Raw genomic sequence first — 16,277 nt, forward strand, 5'->3', positions numbered from 1 at the left:
GTATGGACAGATTAGTCCGGAGCATCAGTGCGAGGGCTAGGATGGCATGTCGGAGGACGTGCGGCTGACTCGCAGCCTCGATATCGGAGAGCGAGTGAACGACCCTTGGAAGGGATGGTTAAGAGTGCCGTTAGATGAATCGATGTTGGTGTGTAGCCAGATGTTAGCAGGGAAACGACGATGCACACTGTGGCATGCACGCACATGCCATGGTCGTCATCCACACGTCGGCCTCGAGGACAGAGCAGGCGCGCGTATGCAAGGAACCAGGGGCACGTTTGTCGAGGGGTGCGTAAACGAGCGAACGTTCCCCATGATTGTTTCACACCAATCACGAGTTCATTTCCGGACCCTGACCTATACCACTATTACTACCAGAACCACTCACACTCACCTACACCGCGCATGTGTCTCCCACGCTCCTTTCCTGCCACCAGCCGCCTCGTTACCCGTTGACAGCGCCCACGATTGGATCCCACGCACAACACGCGCCGGCCCCTGCAGCAGCCATCCCCGCCATTTCCATATCACGGGCACCTTCCCTCCCTAGCCTAGAGCACCCGCAGTCATCACAAGCGTTGGAGCGGGACCCTACAACAACACTCGAAATCGCACCATGCGGCGGTAGCGACATGGAGAACATCATATCCGACGGCTCGCCTCTTGCGCAGTTACTAGAAGGTGCGACCGCGGCACCACGACGATGACGATATTGCGGATGCTAACCGCTGTGGCTTAGGTCAAGGTACTGGGTCACCCGACAACTCCCCAGCGCAATCCCCATCGCAGTCCGCCTTCCCGCAGAGCTTCGCGCCCCGGGGCCCTTCGACGCTGCAATCACGGATACGAGACAGGCTGCCCCAGCCGCTGCGCATCCACGCCCGCCATGGCTCCATCGCTCGCATACACACGGCATGTTCGGTACGACTGCGATATTTCCCCGGCAGCATAAGGATGCTTATTAACGTGACTTAGAAAGCCGTCAACTCTCGCATTGGGCGCGCCGACAACGAGCGCTTCCTGGAGCAGTTCCGCTACCTCATCGTCGCTTCCCAGCTGCTCGGCGAGCAGGGAGGCCTTCGCGCATCCGCCATTCCCAGCTTCGCGGCCAACGGACGCCCTGGCCCTCACGAATTCAAAGTCGCAGCGATAAACCCCGTCGGCGCCGCTTTCATTGGCACGGCGACCTTCATACTGGCATGGCTGGTTCACTGGTCGCGACGCCAACCTGCATTCAGCAAGAGTAGGACCCTGCTGGTCCTTCTCGTCTTCGCTGCCATTGCCACCGCCGGCTACACGTACCTGCGACGGCAATGGCTGCAGTATCTGAGGCAGGAGGCAGTCAAGGGCGCATCCGACCTGGTCGCGAACCTGCAGGCGTTCGAAGCCTCGACATCATCTGCCCTTGCATTGATCCAGGAGGTCGAGCTCGTCTCACGCGGCTATCGATTGTACGTTCCCATCTAACCACGGTCCATGGTATCCACACTAACGTCGCGCAGGAGCAGTCCTCTGCCTCCCATCTCGCGCATGGAAGAGAGAGGACAGGCCCGCCGTTGCCAGCGACTGCGTCGGAACCTCCGCGCTGCATATGCCGATATCGTCCCCATCCTCGCCGAACAGTGTGGCAATCTGAAGCAATTGATACAAGAAGATGATCTGGAAAAGTACCTCGATGTGTACGAAATCAGCAATCCGGACCTACAAGAGGCAGCCCTGAGCTACAGCGAATCCGAATTTGATGACGCCGAAACGCTGAAAGCGCTGCGCATCCTACAGTACCGGTTGTCCATTCTCCGACGCGTATACCTGTGCTCCCTTCTCGCTATGGAGGCAGACGGCGGCAAGCCTGACTTTGCGCGATGGTCGACAGTCGTGGACTCCATGCTGAACACGGCTCGTCCCGTGGGAGAATGGAGCGAGAAGTTCAACCGCGTGCTCGCCGAGGAAGAGCAGTTCGTACTCCCGTCGCCGGCCAAAGTTGCACCCACGCCTGGCCGAGAAAAGATACGCAATTCCGTGCGCAAACTGTCGGGCTTGTCGAGTGGCATCCGCGGCTTGCAAGCCAAAATGCAGGTACTTCGCGAAGAGACCAGCAAAAGCTTAGAGGACACGGAAGACGTAACCGATCTGGGCCACTCTCTCCTGGTGCAATACGACTCCATTGGTGCGGATCTCAAGAGTTTGGTCCAAGCTTGGGAAGCTGGCAAGAACGCGCTGGCTCTGAACATCGATCGCCACGAACGCAGAATCTCGCAGGCATCGAGTGGGCTGCGCTCGCCAGTTCCAAGCCTAGGCGGCCTGACTGCTGTGGATGAAGGCAGTCCGTCTGATGCTCTACGCGCCCTCAATGGTGACCTGCTGAGTCCCCATCAGAGTGCTCCGTCGAGCGATCAAGGCAGCAATTCCGACGACGAGGTGTTCGAAGCTATTGCTATACCCAAGACACGAGCCACTATGTCGAGAGAAGAGCGCATGCAGAAGATCCAAGAAGACCGCGTTCGGCAAGCTTCGCTACGTGAGCAGCGAGATGCGAGCACCAACATGCTGAGAGAATTAGAGTCTGTCATCAATCTCAGACCACATCGAGTCTCGGCGCCCCCGGCCGGCGCTCGAATTACGAGCCTTTGAGGCATCTTTTCCTTTTGTTTATACGGTTGGACTAACGACGGTCGCTAGATGCCGCGTTTCTTTCGCTTGCTCTACTTCTTGGCGCGCATCGGGTCTCAATTTGATTTTGGGCATTTACGCTATACCATTGCCGCGGTCGCATTTACTTTCCTACACATGTCTTGGAGTCAAAGGCTTAATGTCTATAACGCATACCTTGTGGTCAGAACATCCACACAGAATAGTAATGACAAATATCAATACCATCACAGCGAACCACAGCCGGGGTGCTCTCAAACGATCTGTCGTTCGTTCGGTACTTGGCTTCCGGGTTATGGAGCGTCGACGTGGCTGACGGGTGTTGGCTTCGGAAAATTGACCATCCCTGGACCTCACGGTAGCGAGATGCGGCTATTGGCAAACTATATAGTATACGCCTTTTGGGACAACTTGCATATGCGAGGGCTTGCGAAACCACTTCATGCACTCAATACGTATTTTGTTGACGTCAGGTACGTGGTACTGTATGACGATGCGAGACGCTGTCACTTGCTCTTGCGCAAATGGCATCCATCTTGGTCCAATCTTACTCGACCAACATGGGAGACAAGACGGATGACCTCAGCAGCGAAAGGCGTGATTCATCCGTGCGCAGAGTCGAATGGACAACGTATGACTATCGGGTCGAATGACTATGAGATGCTTCGGATGGCAGTTGCAAAATCGCCTGTGACGTTCCGCTTCCAGGGTGATGAGGAGCAGCTGAAACTGGGTTCACGATCGACTGCGACCCGTGGACTAACCGCTCTTGCCCAAGACGACCGGGTGATCCTTCCCGTTGGGCTGCCTGACGACTCAGTGCCCCTGCCATGAACCTCAGACGCCGTTTCTGCTTTCCCCGAGAACCATCGTCACTTCACCCATCGCTTCACGCCAGTCATGGTGGGCCCCAACTGAGTCTGCCATATTCTACCATTGTTCTATAACTCTTGCCGATGACGAACGCCCCGACATGAGTGCCTTCTTCCGGGTCTCCGGCGGAAAGCGCAGCTAACGACCCTGACCTTTACCGATTACGTAGACCGCATGATTGCTCTTTCCGTCATCAACACCGACATATGCGCGCAGCAAACCCTCCAAGATATCGACAATATAACAGAAAGAGTCAAAATACAGATGAACTCACAAAAGAGACGGATAATGAAAGAGCTACGACCAGCGAGCATACAAAATGTCTTCTTCGTGAATGGCTGTATCGGGCCGACTTGACCCTCCACACAGACGGCACCGCCAGGAACTCGTTCAGTCTTCATCCTCATCAACGACGCCATCGGTCCTCGGCACAGGTGGAGGCGCACCATGCCGTCTGCGCATATGCACTCTCAACCCATCCGAACGAGCGTACTGTCTTCCACATCCGTCGATGGGGCATGGATAACGAACCTTGGCCCGACTGGACCCTGCGCAAGCCTGGGTTTTGAGGTGACGCGTTAGGTTTCCCAGTGCATGTACACCTGTCAGAACGGTTCCGCAGCGATACGGGCACGGTACGCTATACTCGGCGTCGATGTGGGATCCTTCAGGAACCTGTATCGGCGGTATCGGGTATATGGCAGTGGGAGGCGACGCCGGTACGCTCGATGCCGGAGCCACGTAAGGATATGTTGGGCCCTGGCTTCACAGCAACATCAGCATAAGCGGACGAACTTTGAGGAGACTACATACTAGCTAGCAGTCATGGAGGTCGTCAAAGGCGCTTGGGTCGTTCCCATGGCATGGTATCCTTGATGCGTATTGTATCCTATTGGTGGATAGGTACTTACGTAGCTATTACTCAGTCAGCGGGCGGGCGATATTGGACTTTATCCAGACACATACCGGGGCCCACTAGGGAAGGGGTTCGGTGGTGCGTACTCAAATTGCGCGATGGGACTACTCTGCGGAGCGCTTACTGCGTCAGTGTGCCTTTGATATGCGCTACTCTCGACGGTATTGTGTCCTGGCGATAGAGGCTGTTGGTACCCACTGTTGGGATAGTGGATTCCATAAGGCTGAGGATACTCAGGCGATACCGGCACCCAGCGCTGAGGATATCCGCCGAATCCGGATGAAGGTGCGGTTACTCTCAAAGTCTGCTCAGCTCCAGTATCGCAAACTACTGTCGCTGGGAACGGGGCTCTTCTTCTATACGCATCGCTTCGCTGCGACCACGAGCCCTCGTCGCCACCCTGCGTCTGATCGTACGCCATGCGGCCAAAGCTACCCAACAACGTCCCGGACCAAAGTGGAGCAGGGTTTGGCCACGAAGAGATATGAAAAGGGATGATCTTTTCAAGAGAACGATTTTGACGACGCCCATGAGGTGACGCGAATTTCGTCCAAAGGCCTCCAGATTGTACTGAGCTCAGCGAAGCACCTCCGTGCGCTATGTCTCCGTCAGTTTTATCACGCTTCAACTGAAGACTACCCCACAGAAAACCAGTCTTACAAACCAGAGTCTTCCAGATGCAAAGAAACAGAATGAACGCAGGAGCGATTTCGTTAGTGACCTGGGGTCCGCACAGTGTTTATGCCGCTATCCGTATCCAACGGCGACCGATTCGATTGGGGAAGAAGACGCGCTGGAGCCGATGGAGGACCCTGAGCTGAGACACGACAGTCGGCAAAGTCAACGCCAGGGCATGTCGCGCCTCACCGCGTGTTCGAGTGTCGAACCGGAACGCGGATCAGCCCTGTCGACGTATCTGCGTCTCAACTTAAACGGCAAGGGATTGTGCGACATTCGTTAGTTTACAGTACACCAATCAGATACGCAACAGTTGCACCAGATGCGGCACAGCACATGACACCTGTTGGTCTTTATGCCATGGGCCTTGTCGCTCAATGTGTACTGCGGCTGCGGCTGCTGCAGCGGGACGCTTATCCTCAAAGACCACCCCAAGAAGCAGGCAGATATACCAGGAAAAGCATATACGCTTATTTTCTGCCGGGCTACCCTGAAGCCATGTGCGCGCATAGTCGTTTATCTCTGAACACTAGGCGTAGACCATCGGTTTCCCGCCACTAAGGCTCAAAGCGCATTGACAAGGCCAATGCTCATACGAGTCCAATCGACAAGCATATCCAGCTGTATTCTAGCCCTTGTATGCTCGTCTTAGCACCTTCTTGACTGGATAGGCGTAATGGAATGTCAGACTAGTACAAGATCTGATGGTCATATCACGGATATAGGCAACAGGACCTAGGACGGGCGGAACGGACGAGTATAATATACGTTCTAGCCTCGGTCGCCCGTGCCTGCCATCTGCGCGTCTTACTTGCAGCGGCACTGTGACGAATACCAAGCCGCATGGCGTTTCGCCAACATCTAGCGTTTATCAAGGGCTCTCCCGATCAGGTACGCATATTGCAGTATCGAGGACGGTCTTTTCGAAAAAGAGAGTGGGTTGACGGGACGGCTCGTGACCGGCGCAGCACCGGCTATTAGTGGAACACGTTCTCGCAGAATCGTGCCTAACCGATCAGCACGGCCGGCCCGAGACCTTTCCCATTCGCAGGGAGCAACTTTCCGCATGATGAAGCATGTTTGCATTCACTGTCTGTCGGCAAAGGCGTCACTTCGAGGCACAGCAGGCGACTACATATCTGAACCGATATGCTTACATTCACTGTCCCAGTAGGGTCGCTACTATGGTGCAAGGAAATGCGAGGATCTAGAAAAGGAGGAACGAGAGGGGTGCCCTTTTGGGAAACAGTCAACCCATTGAAACAGTCTCTTTCACTGCCGCCGCGATAGGTATACCCGGCTACTTGGCTCCATAGTAGTGGGTGCGACCCGGGCCTGCGGAACAAAGAAACTCTTTACGCTCTACCATACACCGACGTTTCGATTTGCCGTGTTACTAGGGCGATGACGAAGATGGCTGCATAGCCACACGAACCGCGGCAAACAAGGTTTGGGAAGCGGGAGTGTACATACACCTGAGGCTTAGGTCGAAGAATGTATGACGGCCCGAATCACATCTCGTCGCGCTTTGTATCACCACTACGTGCAGCTATTCGACCAAATGGCACTATAGTGAACAGGGTTCTTACTAAATAGTGCGATATGTGCATGCATGCTCTGCGCGCACTGATCGACACTGGTGGAAAGGATTGCACACACGAGCAGTAGCAACATGGCTGCATTACTCTTGGCCTTTCTCCGATGGTTCTCACCTACCAAAAGAGCCCCCACATTTGAAGTCCATAACCTGCGGTAAATTATGTCGGGGTGCGCATGCAAAGGACTTCGCGCAAGAAAAAGCGGTGAAGCTATGCAATCGTGGACATGCAAGTTTGCCTTGTTTGCAAGCTGCACCGTCTGGGAGGTTCTTCAAATGCAGCGCCTGCGAATGTCGAATGCTTGAAGATGGCGCCTCAACCAGCTATGCTCACCGATCAAGTCATTGAAGCTGTCAATGCGTCGGAGGATTTGGCGGCCTTCTGGCCCGAGGCTGCGCCCTCGCCACATTGGGCAGTAAATGCATGGGAAGACGAATCATCCATGCACGCAACGTGATGCACTGCAGGTAGAGTTCGAGAGGGATATCAGCAAACTTACGAAGCATGGTACTCTAAAGCTGCTCGTAGCACGCTGCGAGATGGATTTGGAACCTTGCACACGCTGTCCGACCATGAGCATGCGTCATCGCACTGCCCGAAGGCGGGCAAGGCCTCTCCGCAGCACCAGCACGGAACGATGTCAAGCCACGCGGATGGTATGGGTATGTCCCGTTCGAAGACTCATTGATATTCTGCGAGACTGTTCGTATATCCGCTATCGAGGTTATCGGCATGCAATTTCGCAAGCTATGATACACAGCCCAAGGGAAGACCTTCTTACACGACAGACGTATCAAGTAGTGTCAAGTGCGCTGGTCGTACCATCAGTCGACAATCAAGAAGCAACGTTACGCTAACTTTATTCTAACAACGTGGGATTACAGAGTGGTAGTACGAATGACCAACGATCCTGCGGAATCTATAAGCACGCATGTTTGTGCTTCGACGCTGAGATGAAAGACCAAATGTCTAAAGAACGCATGGAAACACTCTGTCTTGGAGGGACTCGATGTCGCCCTTGGACTCGACAAGAGATGGGCCGCTATCAGAGCGGGGCCGCGCCTTCCCTCTCGTCTTGGAGGCTCTTTTCCACCGCACCCACGAACCCGAAAGAAGACCCCGATTGTAACGCCTATTAAAGATCTAATGAAGAAAATTTCGGTGTCGTCTTTTGGTTTATTCTTCTCTCTTTCGCTTCTTCGCCGGTCGCGTATTGAGTTCTGGGTGGCTTCGCCTGAGATGAACGAGCAATGCATCCTCTCGTCCAAATGTCGACGTGCATCCTGGCTGCCCGCAACGGATATGTTTTCGACTACTGGCTCCGGCGCACGGATTATGCTTTTCCATGTGGCGGTTCAAGTTCCGTTGCGCGTACTGGCCAGTAAAGGAGGTACCGTCTACGCATATTAGGCATCGTAGACTTGTCTTCTTGCTGTGGGCGAGTCAGCAACGGACGTCAAGGAGGTAAGGCGGGCTGCTTACTTAGCTGCTTCTGGTTTGTTACATCCATGTCCCTTGTCATGACCAGAAGCTGGAGGCCCAGCGTCGTCTAACGTCGAGCTTGATCTACGATCCACGGGACTCGTTTCAAATACGCTCCCACGGTGTAGTTGACTCATACCGTTCATCCATGACTGCACATGGCTCTGGTTGTCCTCTCGGTGCGAGGGAACGACTGTCTTCGGTGATTGCCATGACTCTCCAGGCGGTGTCTCGCGATCTACAGAGGAAGTATTGTGAAGTTGCCTCAACGGCAGAGAGACCGGATACGCATACTGCGCAGCTCGATATAGAGACGGCGGCCAGAGGTTGAAAGCATACTCCGCTGATGGTAATGCGTCGGGATGGTAGTCTTGTCCGAGCGTGTGCTCGTCATGGAAGCCTGGATCGTCGAACGTCTCGTTTCGATCGTACTCATGTGGACTATGCTGCATCTGATTTAGCACAGTCACTAACACGTTGAAGTTTGCGTCGCTTTACTAACCATACCGCCAAAATCGGGAGACCATCTGAGCGGTCGATTTGTCCGTACAGGCATCATGGCCGCATCGTAGGCCTGGTCTACCTAGCAATCGGTTCAAGCTCAGGGAGTAAGGTCAGATTACCAAAGATGAGGCGTACGATTGTAAGTACATGCAAATCCGAGGAGCCGGGCAGCCAACGATTTTAACCAGTCACATCAGGACCGCTGAACTAACTGTTGAAAGGGCACGAAGGGCCGCTGTCTTCGAAGAGACACTTCGGACACGAAAGCTCATCATGCCTGCCTTGTGTCGTGGACAGCTCATTGCCACAGAAATTTCGAGGCGAGTGATGTGTTCGAAAAGTAGCTGTCGGAACGGATGCCGCCCAACCCAAGCTTACGGCAGTGGTTGCCTCGCTTTTGCGATTAGCTGGCGACTAGTTGCCTTCTCCTTCACCGGTCCTCCAACCTACGTGGACGAATGGCCGTCTCTGCTGCGCATGGCGGGGGGCGCCCATACCAGCATTCCGGACTCAAGAGGGCGGCCTCAGGAAGAATGGTCGACTTGTCTCGGCGCACGCTATGTGTTAGCAAGTCCAACGTGTCGCAAAACGATCTGATGTCGCCCTGAGGGGTATCCGGGATGACCCTGGATTGTCTGCCTACTCTTTTGCTTCGAGTCCACGTCGCACGAGTGCAGGTAGCGCTGTCAGTCCTGCAAGGCATACTAGAGTGATCTAGGTCACTAGATCCATCGTTGTACTCTCAGTCGGCGAATAAGCATACTCAGAAGTCCGACACAGCCAATCCGAGCGATGGCGGATAGCTCAACGCCTGACAGCTCCCCCAACCGTGGCTGAGTACCTAGGTAAAATGTAATCGACAAGTTGTGGCGGCGGTATGACAGCACTTCGTTGCGCAAAGAAAACGTGCCCCGCAGGGCACAGCAGCAGCATGCGAGACGGGAGCTAAGGTGAACCAGAAAGCACGAAGATGCGCTATCTTGATATACGATTCGACCATGTTGGGCATCAGTTACAACTTGCCCTCGTCTCCCAAACAGTGAAGCGGACGATGCAAGTCGAAAAACGTGAAGCACTGCTATTCCTCCGCTACACACTGAAAGTGCCCCGTGACGCCTGCTGCGTCATGGTAGATGGGGCGTAGTGGTCAGCCTGATGGGTGTATACCACTGCTGGTATGCCACGTCTTTTGGAAGGCGGAAAATAAGAGCCTGACACGTAGGATACATCATGCACCATTTAGATGCTTGGATGTTTAGAGTTCAAGGTGACTGACGTGGTTGTTCTGCCTGCTTGGCTTGTTGGCGTCAGTGACGATGGTGGCAGCATTGCGGCTGTGCATGGTGGTGGCGCTGATGCCTGCTCACAACGGACCCTGCAGGTTGTGGCGTAGACAGATATTCTTCTAGGCAGACACCATGAAGTTTGGAGAGACAGCTCGTTGACACAAATTATATACCCAGCGGATAAACTCTGGACGGTTTCATTACATACAGCCCTTCATTACACGTCGACAATACCAACAACACCCCCATTACTCATCCGTAATTTACAAAACAGCCCTCACCTCACCATTACTTCTTGCCTCAGCCCTCGTTTCTCTCTCGAAATCTTTCCACTTCTTCTCAACATCATCTTCACAAACATAGGTGATGAGCCAGCTACCCACACCACCCCATCTCCACGCCAGAGGGTCATCGCCAACCTTTAGTCCCTTTTCTTCATATTGCTCCTTGCTTATCCTTCCCTTACCATTGAACTCACCAAAAGCGCGGAGCGTACGATCGCGTTCTTCCTGTTCAGGACCATCATGAACGTGGTACAGATATTGCTGACGGTTACCACGGGAGACGACTCGTTCGGTGCGTTCGCGACGACAGCGTTCATAAACTGCCAATGCACGTTTCTTCTCTGCCGTGGACTTGCTCTTGATCTTACCTAAGCATAGGCCAAGAACATGTCCGTCTTCCAATGACATACCAGCGCCCGACGCGAGGTAAGGAAGAGTGGCATGTGCAGCGTCGCCGAGGATGGTGTATGCACCCGTTTCATGAGACCAAGTGGGATCGAGACCAGGCCGAATCATCAGCCGCCACTTGGCCACCTCCTGGCAGAGTGCGAGCAACTTGGGTATCCGTGGATCCCAGTCTTTGTACAGGGCACGCATCTCTTCGACATTCCCAGCAAGTGTGTTCGCTCCTGCGGGCATATCATCAGGCACCAACAGCACCATGTTGAAGAGCTTGCCACCGCGGAGGACGTAGTTGACGGCGTGGGCATCTGGACCTATCCAGTAGTTAACCTGCGGGTCTTCCACGAAACCTCTGAGCTCAGGATCCTTCAGCATGTCCGCGGTATTGAGCAGTAGTCGGTAAGCCAGGTCGCCAGTGAGTTGTGGTGGGTCCTCGTGGCCGAGCAGTATCTCTCTGCATTTCGAGTTGATGCCATCGGCGCCTACAACTAGATCGGCTTTGTGCTTTGTCCCGTCCTGACACACGGCGATGGCTCTTGTGGCGTTGTTCCCCACATCGGCCTCGTACTCAACATCTACGACACGCGCCTTTGTCGTGAGCTTCGCGCCAAGCTCCACCGCTCTTTCCAAAAGTCCCATGTGCAGGTTCGCCCTGTGGAAGTCCCAGAAGGGTGTGCCGCACTCCTTCTCGTATTCGTGAAAGTCCATCTCGCTTATCTTATTGCCTTTCCACCCGATCATATTGCACAGCCGTGGCGAGGTAGCGTGTTTCGAGAGGTAGTCTTCTAGACCCCAGGCTATGAGGACGCGCGAGGAGTTGGGGAGACATTGTATGCCAGCGCCGATTTCGCCTATCTCTGAAGTCGATTCGAGGATGTGTACATTATGACCGGCGAGTAGGATTGATATGGCAGCACCGAGACCACCTAAACCAGCGCCGACGATTATGACCTAGCCATTCACATTAGCTCCGAATCTCCAAGACTATGAGGAGAAACTTACATCGAGTTTGCTGGACTCATCTCTATGCTGCTTCTGGATAACCTGAGGTTTAACACCAACCATGATGTCACAAGTCTGAAGCTCTCAACGAAATAAAGTAAGTTCAGTATTGGATAACCAAAGAAAAAGCAAGGTCGATGCCAGCGTGACAGTCGTATCGTCCATGAAGAGTGTAAACACTTCCAGCATACATTCAATACTCGTACCGTCATCACACATAGCCATGTTCACCCACCTATCGCGGTTGATACGCGTGACAGCTAGTTGGCTGACAGTCACTGGACCGATGCAAGGAGGTCAAGTCCATAGCGCTTATCGAGCTAGTCCGGCATCCGAGCTCTGGTGCAGTGGAGGTCCAAGATGGGGGAACGCTCGATTGGTGGGTATGAAGGTATAATCGCGTCTACGGATGGTCGTTTGGTGCATTGATGCAAGAGTGGGGGGAACGTGGTGGTTGGAAGATGCACAGGTGGCTGGCGTGAGGGGTATGCAGTAACGCGGTGGCCATAGCTCCAACTTGCGGAATCCTGTTCCGATCATTCCGAGATAGGCACGCGCGTCCCATTCACAGACATGGAGACGACTGATGTCACGGCTAATGAAGTTCTGCGCATCTCTTGGATTATACAGCAATGGGACTATCTGATCGCTATCTTGGCATAGGTCCATCGTAATCAAGCAGAGAGTACGCCTTCCCTTCCTTCTGCAACTTCAAGATTTCGCCACGCGGCGACGGCATCATCGCATTCTCGGGTACCTTGTTATTCTTCTTGAAGTCGTCCGCCATCTGTTCCATGGTCACCCATTCCACGCCCTCGTGTTTGTTGATATGCTCGATTATCCTACCATTCTTGTCAGTGCACTTCTTCATACTTCACGTTCTCGCCGGACGTACCTTTCGTGCATGAGCACAACATGTGGTCTTCCACTGACGTCCGGGTGGATTGTCATTGGAAAGACAAACTCGTCATACTCCCGATAGAAGTAATCGAAGTGGTCCATCCATATCTGTTCCACGTCCCTAGGGTTTACCCATCCATGGCTGTTCGCGCTCTTCTTCATGAACATCATTGGCGGTAGGTCGTCAATGTACCAACTGCCCGGTATCTCTACCAGACCCGTTTCTTTCCCTTTCGTGAGGGGTTTCATCCATTCTGTCGCCTTCTTGGTATAGTCGATCTTGGTCCACTCATCGCCCGTGCGTAGCCAATAGCAGCGATGGTCTTCGTGCGACATTGAGTGGTCGTATTCGATGCCGTAGCTGAGCAGGAGCTCGGTACCCTCTTTGGACGTCTCCCACCAGGGTGCGACGGAGCCTCGTGGAGGTTTGCCATTGCAGAAAGCAGTGAGTTGTTTGTAGGTTTTGTCAAGAACGTCGCGTTGTTGCTCGAAGGTCATGTCGGCAGGGTTCTCGTGCGAGTAGCCGTGTAGTCCGATCTCGTGTCCTGCATCTCGTACGGCAGCGCAGTCTTCGGGGAAGGTGTCGAGAGAGTGACCGGGCTATAAAAGATCAATTCAGCAATCGTGGTTTCGGAAACAATTGAAGCTCACAATGAACCATGTCGCCTTGATTCCGTACTTGTCGAAAAGCTTCAGCAGGCGCTGAGTTCCTATTGTTCCAGCCCAGAGACCTGCACCATGTAAGCAAGAGTCCAACCTCCAGTGCCAGACAGCAAACATACCCCTACTGATGTCACTCGTGGAGTCTTCACCCCCATACGAGCCAAGCCAGCCAGCGACAGCCTAGGTTCGTCTAGTCAGTGATTGCGTCAAATGTTGCTGCGTGCAAGAAGTCCTACATCAATGTCAACCCCATAGCTCACGAGAACCTTCTTCTTTCCCATTCTGTTTGTTGTTCCAGACGCTACAATGCTGTAGTATGGTGAAGATTGGCGCGATTATACTGACGGGCGATATTGGAGTGAGGTCTACTGCAAACGCGGAGCAAGTGCGATAGTCGCATAGGTCATGATAGCAAGTGTAGCTACCCCGCTTATCCTTCGAACCGCCAACGCTGGGTAACCCGTCTGGTGGAGCTGATTGCTCGATTGGAAGGTGGGGTGATGCTATGATTCATCGTACCTGCCGACGGCTGCTGCGGAGCTTATCAACGCGTGCTCGCGTGTACACGTGCATTAGCGTTCATCCTGCGAACTCGGCAACTAGTATGGAAAACGCATTCTTCAAGCTTGGACTTATGCAGAGCAATATACCTGAGGCGGACAATTGCAATGTGGGTTTGGACGAGTTACACGTGCAAGATACATTGGCGATAGCAGAGACCTATACTAGGCCTGCTTCTTCAATATGCTGTCGATAACCGTGGCCGCGCCTATAGCCTTCTCCTCTTGTAATCTTCGGGCAACGACTTGAATGCCTATCGGCATACCATCCATTGTGTCCAAATCGAAGGTCTTCCAGTTCCACTCATCTAGTGCATTTCTAGGCTCATACTCGCCCATCTTCTTCGCAGCCTCACTATCAAGTTTTTGCGAGACTTCACCAGCTGGCAGGACTACTGCCGGGTAATCGACAAAATTGAAGACTTTGGTGTATCCAACCCATCTGCATTTCCGATGAGGTACCGCCGAATGAGGCATGACAGGTGTGAGAAGGACGTCAATCGGTTTGCCAGAGCTGTCAGACTTTGTCGAATTCCAGAGGTCGAGGTAGCGCTTCTGTAGCTCAAGCTTCTTTTTATTCAGCTGCCAGTAGTCGTAGACTGAGATGGCCTTTCCCCTGTTGACCAGAGCCTCTACATGCGGAATGAATGGCTCTCCACCCGCGGCAACGTCTCGCCTGATGTCTTCACCGCCGTCTGCTGTGTAATACTGATCCTGATCCTGGTCAGCTCAGAGTATAAAATTCATTCCGCGCACTTACCATGATATCGATACATTCTTGATGAAGAGTGCCGGGAGTCCACGTCACTACCTCATGTCCAGCCTTCTGGAGCTGTACCGCGACTTCATCTAAAACGCGGGCGATGGGCGGGTGGCATCTCACAACTCCATCGTCACGCATGATAGCAACTACGAGCGGTCGCGTACGCGCATCTTCGAAAACTTCAGATCGCCACGGTACCGGGCAGCACTTCGGGTCTTGCTCCCATGGTTTTGCGTCAATGACTGCTCTTGTGACTGCAGTAATCGAAGCCATATTGCGCGTCATCGGTCCAATGACCGAGGGAACGTGTTCTTGACCATCAGTTGATACGGATACGCCCTGGTATGGAAGGCGAGTGCTACTAGGCTTCAGTGCGTACAGCCCGTTCATGTGTGAAGGTATTCGCACGCTGCCGCCAATGTCAGTACCCCAGCCGACCACAGTGCCTTGAAGCGATAGAAGCGTAGCTTCTCCACCGGTCGAGCCACCAGGGGTGAAATTGGCGTTCTTCGGATGAGTAGTGAGGCCCCACAACGGATTGTCGGTTTCGCACCACTGGAAAACATGAGTATCACGTTACGATACGCGAAAGCTCATCGCAAGACGTACCATGATGCTCTGTGGCAGGTTGGATTTGGCGACGATAATCGCGCCCATCTCCTTCAAAAGCGACACCAGTACGCAGTCTTGCTGCGCAGGTTTGAAGGCGCGCCCAACATACCCAAGCGTACTATCGTAGCCTTTGACATCGAACTGATCCTTGAGAGTCATGGGCACCCCATGAAGGGGCCCTACCAATTGACCAGTCTTTTCGAACTGATCATCCAACGCTTTGGCTTGTCTGATTGCATCGTCAAAAAGGATCTTGGTAAGGCTACGTAGATCAGCAAGTATTTTTAGGCAGGATCATGGGTTAGACACGTGCCAGTTCGTCTTGGATATATGTCAGCAAATTTCCGCGTTCACAGCTTGAGACACCGTTGTGGGGTCGTACTTGTTTGTGGGCGTCTATGGCGCTGGAAGATGTGGCGTGAGAATGGTACGATACAAGAGCAAGCCGCGGACCTCACCGGTTGATGTAGGCATTGAGCAGCAGCGATGCCGTCACAGCACGCGACATGATGGCTTCTGAAATGAGTCGGACATCGTCGATGGCTGTCACATCTTGATTACTATGGGATCCGCCGGTTCCATTGGGTTGCTGGCGTCGTCAATGTCTGTCTTCGGCGCGTTCGAGCGTAAAGTACCTCGGCCAGCGGTGCTTGTGCATCAATGAATTTCTGAATAGCGTCATCCCGTAGCTTGCGCTTCTCAGTAGCAGTCTGCAACCACTGCGGTAACTCAGATGTCGTCATGTTGGGCGTAGTTGAACGGCTGGGAGGGAGCCCTGGAGAGGCGTGCAAGTCACTCATGAATCCATCAACGATGCCCGTATATCAGACGCATCGCACAACGTCAGCATGGTATAGATAACGGCAATTCCAGGGCCGTCGGGTTTTGATCTCCCTCGCAGGCGCGTATTGTTGCTGGCGTTTGGGGCGCAGGTGGGGGAGATGATGCAGGGATACCGAGGTGGACGGGCGCGCGCTCCCACCCGCCGGACTGAACGCGTCCACGGCGGAGTGCATGTGTCTGCTACTCCCCCTTGCCTCGCATCACCCCATCGCAGCAAACATTTTCGCGCTCAGCAGCATGTTGACGCACTCTTGCAGACGTC

General features: G+C 53.7%; 4 protein-coding genes across 4 annotated transcripts; 1 reads left to right on the top strand and 3 right to left on the bottom strand.

Moving 5' to 3' along the window:
• Positions 1-632: 632 nt before the first annotated feature.
• J4E85_011456 (uncharacterized protein) lies at positions 633-2,631 on the top strand (the record flags this gene model as incomplete). Its single annotated transcript, XM_051475659.1, has 4 exons — positions 633-681; positions 740-921; positions 976-1,451; positions 1,503-2,631. The coding sequence occupies 4 exons, from the start codon at positions 633-635 to the stop codon at positions 2,629-2,631; spliced, it is 1,836 nt and encodes a 611-aa protein (XP_051320552.1).
• Positions 2,632-10,249: 7,618 nt separating this feature from the next.
• J4E85_011457 (uncharacterized protein) lies at positions 10,250-11,737 on the bottom strand (the record flags this gene model as incomplete). Its single annotated transcript, XM_051475660.1, has 2 exons — positions 10,250-11,623; positions 11,675-11,737. 2 exons carry the CDS (start codon positions 11,735-11,737, stop codon positions 10,250-10,252), a joined length of 1,437 nt encoding a protein of 478 aa, XP_051320553.1.
• Positions 11,738-12,323: 586 nt separating this feature from the next.
• On the bottom strand, positions 12,324-13,518 carry J4E85_011458 (uncharacterized protein; the record flags this gene model as incomplete). The annotated part of the gene is made up of 5 exons (XM_051475661.1): positions 12,324-12,516; positions 12,570-13,174; positions 13,226-13,305; positions 13,357-13,417; positions 13,498-13,518. 5 exons carry the CDS (start codon positions 13,516-13,518, stop codon positions 12,324-12,326), a joined length of 960 nt encoding a protein of 319 aa, XP_051320554.1.
• A 444-nt stretch (positions 13,519-13,962) lies between these two features.
• Positions 13,963-15,915, bottom strand: J4E85_011459 (uncharacterized protein; the record flags this gene model as incomplete). Its single annotated transcript, XM_051475662.1, has 5 exons — positions 13,963-14,517; positions 14,558-15,115; positions 15,170-15,434; positions 15,631-15,761; positions 15,808-15,915. 5 exons carry the CDS (start codon positions 15,913-15,915, stop codon positions 13,963-13,965), a joined length of 1,617 nt encoding a protein of 538 aa, XP_051320555.1.
• Positions 15,916-16,277: the final 362 nt, after the last annotated feature.

This window comes from Alternaria conjuncta (genome assembly GCF_024043145.1).
Source record: "Alternaria conjuncta strain BMP 0040 chromosome Unknown scaffold_35, whole genome shotgun sequence".
Lineage (NCBI taxonomy): Eukaryota > Fungi > Ascomycota > Dothideomycetes > Pleosporales > Pleosporaceae > Alternaria > Alternaria conjuncta.